General features: G+C 41.7%; 1 protein-coding gene across 1 annotated transcript in view; it reads right to left on the bottom strand.

Moving 5' to 3' along the window:
* Nucleotides 1–226: 226 nt before the first annotated feature.
* ORC5 (origin recognition complex subunit 5) overlaps nt 227–6,892 on the bottom strand; it is a 166,873-nt gene continuing 160,207 nt past the window's right edge. Inside the window, exon 14 of the mRNA XM_019509451.1 lies at nt 227–779. Coding sequence (XP_019364996.1) covers nt 734–779 — 46 coding nt within the window. The 3' untranslated portion in view covers nt 227–733. The remainder of the gene's footprint in view (nt 780–6,892) is intronic.

Below are 6,892 nucleotides of genomic sequence, written 5' to 3'. Positions count from 1 at the left end.
ATTAGCATCTGGTGTAGAAGTGACAGTTCTAATTGTGACAATTTTAAAAGTTGATTTTTTTAAATGTTGATAAAGACCAGAATTTATTAGCGAATATTTACAGATGGGCCTCAAGAGAAATTCTGTGCTAATAAGTTTGGGGTTTTCCTATAATGGTAATCCCTATGCATGAGAGCTGAATGGATAATCTACATATGACTGAAGAGAAACTAGGCTTTACACCAGCTTGATTTTAAACATGTACTTATGTTTATTATATTTTGCTACTCCACTCTCTTAAAATGGTGGCCTTAGGAAAAGCTACTTTGGCAGGCGATTGCAAAGATTCCTGTGGAGAGGAAGTGAAAAGACTGGGCACACAAACAAGGGCTGCTTCCATGTTCAAAGCACAGGGGATAGTTCATAGAGCAAAATGCAGTCCTAAGTAAATGGGTTTCAGGCAATTTCAGTGTTAAGATAACATCATTAAGAGTAGAACAGATTGTGCTCAAACCCTGCTGTTTATAATTAACACATTGCTTCCAAATACTCCAGGGTCCCTGGTAAATAGTCCTCTGCTCAGATCCACCCAGACCAATCAGAGTATTTTCATAAGAAGCCATGCTGGGCCAGCACCTGTTTGGACAAATCCAAAACAGCCAAAACACTCTTCTCCCTGGCCAGCTAAGTAGATAGATGAACACAGCTTGCCTTAGTCATTGTCACAGTGTCCATATGGCTGTGAAGCTTGTTTTCACAAGAAATCGTACAAGTACTTTATTATGTCGAAGTTCACAGTCCTATAAACAAAAATACAGTATATCAGAACAATCACCCCTACAGCGTGTGGACTGTAACCTGTTTGGAGACAAGACATACAAGATGCATCTTTCAGTCAAGAGGAAGTGATACTCCCAAGATAAACGAAAGAAAGAGCAATTACATTGCTAAATTACAATTCTTAAATTCTAACCCCGTGGCATTACTGCCAGGAGAAAGCGCTGCCTGATTATTCCAACATTTTAAGATTGAAGAAAACGGTAAAACAATACCTTCTCCAAGATTTTTCTTTCTGATCATTAGACTGTAAAAACAAATGTAGTTCTAAGTCAACACCAATTTATCTTTTTTATTCTGGTAAACATGGCACACTAGTTGGAGATGCAGAGCAGTAATCTATTATGCTATTGAACGTTTTGTTCCTCTTCCAAACCACCTGTTTTAGCATGTACTGCGTAACTCCTTCATCTGTACTCATTTGTAGTCTGCGTTCTTTCAGTCTTGACACTAGTTGACCCATGTTTGCAGCTAAATTTGAAAAATCCAAGAATGCTACTCAATGGGATAGAAGATTTTAATGTATACTTTTGTACTTTGATGGCAGGAAGAATGAAATAGCAGTAGAATAAAACATATAATTAATTTTTTTCTCCAAATTCACTCTGCTGTACAATCTAACATTCAGACTTTGGGGTTTAATGTTTGAATAAATAACCAAAATTACAGGATATAATGACAAGCATAAAATAAAATGTGTAAAAAAGTATTCAGTGCTGCAAAAATAACTGCTTATGATGCTAAGCAAGATTAACTAATTGGATGTCTTATTTGTCAGGCTACAATCATTTAATAGTCTTAACTCTTACATCACTTTCCAATCTAATTTCTCTAAAAGTTTCCATTGAAGTATTATGTTGGACACAAAAAAGTTTAGAAATAGCCATGACACATAACCAATAGATACTGCTTCTGGGGTCTGTTTCAATAAACTATTAATAATTCAATAGAAATGAACCACCCTAGTCACGACTAAACTACAATGTTATGTACAGGAACAAGAACTTATATTGCCTTACCATATGTTAATACGGTCACTGTTCCTGACAAGTGGTAACCTTAGCAATTAAATGAAATTATTATCCTGTCATAACAATTAGAACCACTAGAAATCATATAAGACCCTCCAGATTCTAACATTTATAAGTTTCTTGCTTCAGTGGTAAAAACCAAAATGGCTGAGCTTAGTTATCTGGAGTAATTTCAGTAAGAATGTGAAATTATCAACAACATACCAGCCCTTTGCTTTCAAACTAAAGCAAGCAAAAAAATGGGAAATCTGCAGCAGAGGAGATGATGAGCCTACAACAAGGAATCCCTCAGAGCGGGGAAGGCTGGGGTTGCACCTCTCATTCCAAAATAACTTTGCCAACTTTAATTTTTTTTTTCAAAAAGGGAAGGAAACTGGGCTGTACTTTGCTCTGTAGCACCGCAAGGATAAAAAAATGTGGAAATGCTTGATTAGGAGAGAGAACTCACGAGTCTGTCCCCTTTGCACTCATCAGACCTGCACTCCTGGGTAAGAGCAGAGAAATCCATTGACCCCTATGACTGAGACTAATAACAAATTATTTTAGTACTATTCATTTAGGGGAAGGGTAGCCTGCCTCCTTGAGACATGTCTGAGGTAAAAAATTAGCTCCCCTTTTTCTGCTGCTGCTAGGATACCCTGGCTCGTATCAGGGAGAAGCAAGCAGCTGGGACAGAATTCTGCTAAAGGCAGCGGCATCCTCACACAATAAAGCCATCGTCTTTAAGGTCTACAGGCATAAATCTCTTCAGATCGCATATTATCACAGTTTTACCCTGCTGCTCGCACCAAGGTGGAAAATGCCATACACTTGGATCACCACAGAAATCAATGTATTTAAAAACTACTTTTAACTACCCTTTAAAACATGAGTGAGAGAGTGAAAACTGGAAAAGGGATGAAGGTGGAAAGGAGATAAAAAATAGGGAATGAAAATGAGAAAGGAAAAGATAGAGATGCTGGCTTACGTCACACGCTAAGAGATGCCAGCACTGTATGTAGCATCTCCGAGAGATGTATGGCTATTGAGATTTGGAAGTGGTAAGGCTTGTGAAGAGTCACTCTCTTGCAGGAGGGAGTTCTCTGGTGCAGTCTGTCCTCTGCCCCATGCTTCCCAGCACTGCTGGGCATTTCCGTGGGTCCTGTGAAATGCAGCTTTTGTGGAGGTCCAAGCTGTAGAGGGGAAGGTGATCGCTCAGGTAGTCTGGTTCAGTTTCATGGAGAACATGAGGACAGAGTCCATGGACTGGACTCTGCATTCAGGGCAGAGCCAGTGCAGAGAACAGAGCACCTGGGCGATTTTGCTCACAGCAATCTGTGTTGCTAAGCAGATGGGATGCTGTGTTTTGTACCAGTGGGAGCTTTTTCAGGACATCATTCATGTGGCTGCATTCCTGAGAAGAGCGAGTTACACTAATGAAGCCTGGAGGTCATGGCTGTGTTAGCTCAATCAGGTCTGAATCAGACTAGGTCTCATTTTCTGTCCAGTTGCAAATGGAAATGGGCATCTTACACTGCCAAGATTACCTAGGCATCTTGCACCACAGAGTCCAAAAGGGCTCAAAGGCTGTGGGATATAAGAACCTAAAAATATGGGAGTCTATTTAAAGGCCAATCCTTCAGCAGTGGCTGTACCTGAGAAGAACAGTTCTTTAAAGTGCTTCCCTGCTTCGTACTACAGAACGTCTGCCCTGGGTTCAGTTTTAGTGAGGTAGTGTCCCTCCAAGAGCTGATGTTGTGTTTGGCCAGACACTGAGAAAGCTGGTGCTCTTTACATTTGATGCGCAGGGGATGAAGGGCTGATGGTAGTTGATGTCCTAGAGATACACTGCTGCATATGCTGTTTTCATTGACTCTTAACTGCTTCACAGTACTGAACAACATGGGGAAAGAACTCAACTGTGCCACGCTCCAAAAGGACTTCAGAGGAGCAACCATTTTATTGCTAGCTTAATTTAATTTATTGGATTGGCTTATGTCAACTAGGGACCCCTTGAAGAAGACAGACTATAAGAATCCTCATTCTGTTATTCTATCCTTGCAACAAATACTGTGCATCAGTTAGGGTTGGGCGAGCATAACATGCCTCTTGGCAGTGCAGTAAATTGACATTTATAGCGATATTTCTATTGAAGAAGTCTTTGTATTAGAGACAAAGAACGTTCATCACAGAATACAGCTAACACAGTCTCTGGTCTGACTTAAGTATGCCTTTGCAAATTAAAACTCACTTTAAATAGACTGAGCTGAACCCTCCCTTAGTAATTCTATTTACATCAATGGAGTTACACTTCTAAATTGAAGGCTGGAATTTGGTTGCTGCTAGATTACTTCTTGAAGCAACAAGAGGAAAAGAATTAGGCTGGAGTATAGCCAACAGCAGGATGAAGAGAGAAGCTGCTTGAATGATGCTGATTTGCCCAAGAATATTTCTTTCAAACTATAGTTTAAATGACTAATATAATCTGATTATACAATATCTATCATTGGGGATTTCTGTTATGTCTTCTTCTTATAATCCTTTCCTGTGGTTTCCTCATACTTTACAGGACACCTATTTTCTAGCATTCTACATTTGCATAGTCTCCTTTTGATAATCTGTCGCCTTCTGCTTCTGATTGGATTATTAAAGCGAGTTCCCTCCCCATTCCCAAAACAGAATAGAAAAAATGCTAGCATGTATTTTAAGGACAATCCAAGGATATCTTTACTTAATAAATATGTCTTGATTTCAGAGAGATCCTTTTTGGACACAATTATGTGCTTAATTAGAATTTGTAAGCGGAAATCTAAAATGTTAACTAATTGCTACTGAAAGCCTTTGGGGTTTTGTGTTTCATTATTTTTGAAACTAATAAAAAGTAAATTAAAAAAGATGATATTCCAGTATTCTTATTAGACATTATGCAAATTTCTTCTCTACTGCTCTTCTAGGCAAGCCCAAATCAATATTTAAGGTCCCCATATGCCACAGCCTGAGCCTAATGAAATTTAGAGAACTTGCTCTCTTGAATCCCATTTTTTAAAGATAATTTTGCAACATTTTGATAAATGAATTAACCCCAGAAGGCTGCAAACACCAAAGAGTTAGTGTACCTGACCTGGCAAAGACAGAACCCTGGAAATGCCTTAAGGCATCTCTGGGCCATGGGAGCAAAAATGAGCCACAGCTTTCTGCTCTGACTGAAAAGGAAATCTTATGAGTGGGAAAAAAATAAATACAACTTTGTAGAATAAAAATTCTGCAAAGTAGAATAGTAAACACCACTGCAATTAGTTTGGCTTTGTGCACTTTGGACTACCCGCTGTAATGGAAGAATAAAACACAACAAAACATGATTGATTCTATTTGTATAAGGTACCAAGATGATTTCTGAAAAAATAAAAAAATGAAGGAAGAGCTCCTCCTCATATTTTTCAAAAATATATCCCCCTTAGAAACAGGACAAATCTTCCTATTACTGCTTTCCTGTGTGAAAAACCTTCAATGAATCAAGTGGTGTATAGGAACTTACAGCATCATCCTAACTAAGGACTTCAGTTTTCATGCCCCATCCTCTCATGACAAAAACTCAGGGATGTAGAACTGGAAAGAACTTTGCTGGTCATGAAGCTCAGCCCCTCAATATCACAGGTGGATTATGTTGATCAAGTGCCAGCAGGCCAAGGCACTTAAAGGAGCCCACCCCTACCCCAGCCCTGGAACAATCGATAGGCAAGGCAAGGGCCCCCAAGGGGATACTTGCATGCCTGTACACGAATGCCCTGAGCTTGGGGAATAAACAGGAGGAACTCGTCCTCCTGCTCAACACAAACAATTCTGATGTCATAGGGATAATGGAGAGCTGGTGGGACTCCACCCATGACTGGACCATGGGTATAGATGGCTATACCCTGGACAGGAGGGATCGAGTAGACAAAAGGGGCGGGGGTGTAGCTCTCTATGTCAAGGAGAGTTACGCATCCCTACAAGCTGACTTTGGGGCCCAGGGTGGATAACTAGAGACCCTCTGGGTTAAAATTCATGGGGAACACAGCACAGGGGATACAATGGTGGGAGTCTCCTATAGACCTCCCTCCCAGAATCAAGAGCTTGACCAGGAGTTCGCCAGGGAATTGGCTGAAGCCGCACGCTCCCGGTGCATGGTTGTCACGGGAGACTTCAACTACCTGGACATCTTATGGGAAGAGTGCTTGGCCAAATCTGAACGGTTGCAAAGCTTCCTCACGTGTGGATGAGCGCTATCCGACTCAAGAAGTCTACAGGCCAACAAGAGGTAAAGCGCTGCTCGGCCTGGTACTGGCGACAGGGGACGACCTAATCAGCAACCTAACGATCAAAGGGAAGCTGGGTGACAGTGACCATGAGCTAATCACCTTCACCATCCTCTGAAAAGCTGGCAAGTCAGTCAGCAGTACAGAGGTCCTCGACTTCAGGGGGGTGACTTTGACAAGCTCAGGAGACTTCTCGGTGAGGCCCTAAGGGACCACGACTGCAAGGGAAGAGGAGTCCAGGAAGAGTAGTTTTTCCTCAAGGGAGTGATCCTAGATGCACAAGCTAAGGCTATTCCGTCTCAGAGGAAAGGCAGAAAAAGGACACAGCAGCCCCCTTGGCTCTCCAGGGTACTAGTGGACCTCCTGCATCTAAAAAGAAAGACCTACAAAGGATGGACGACGGGATCCACCTCCAAGGAGGAATACACTGCACTGGTCTGAACCAGGAAAGCCAAGGCTGTGATGGAACTCCAAATGGCTACAAGTATCAAGGACAATAAAAAGTCCATTTTTAAATATGTGGGGAGCCGGAGGAAAAGCAAGGGCAACATTGGACCCCTGCTAAACCAGAAGGGACAACTGATGACCGAAGCCCAGGAAAAAAACAACTTGCTAAATGGGTACTTTGCATCAGTCTTTCACAAGTCCCATGGGATGCTCCTGCCCACTGCGGGGCAGGGAGGCCCGGGTGAGGGTGATTCCTTGCCCTCCCTCAATGCTGACCTCGTGAAGGAACACCTTGAGAAGCTGGACACCTTCAAGTCAGCTGGC

Source organism: Gavialis gangeticus, unplaced genomic scaffold, assembly GCF_001723915.1.
Source record: "Gavialis gangeticus isolate Ggan-Ray unplaced genomic scaffold, GavGan_comp1, whole genome shotgun sequence".
Lineage (NCBI taxonomy): Eukaryota > Metazoa > Chordata > Crocodylia > Gavialidae > Gavialis > Gavialis gangeticus.
Note: the sequence above shows the minus strand (reverse complement) of the source record. Positions and strands in the feature narration are given on the sequence as shown.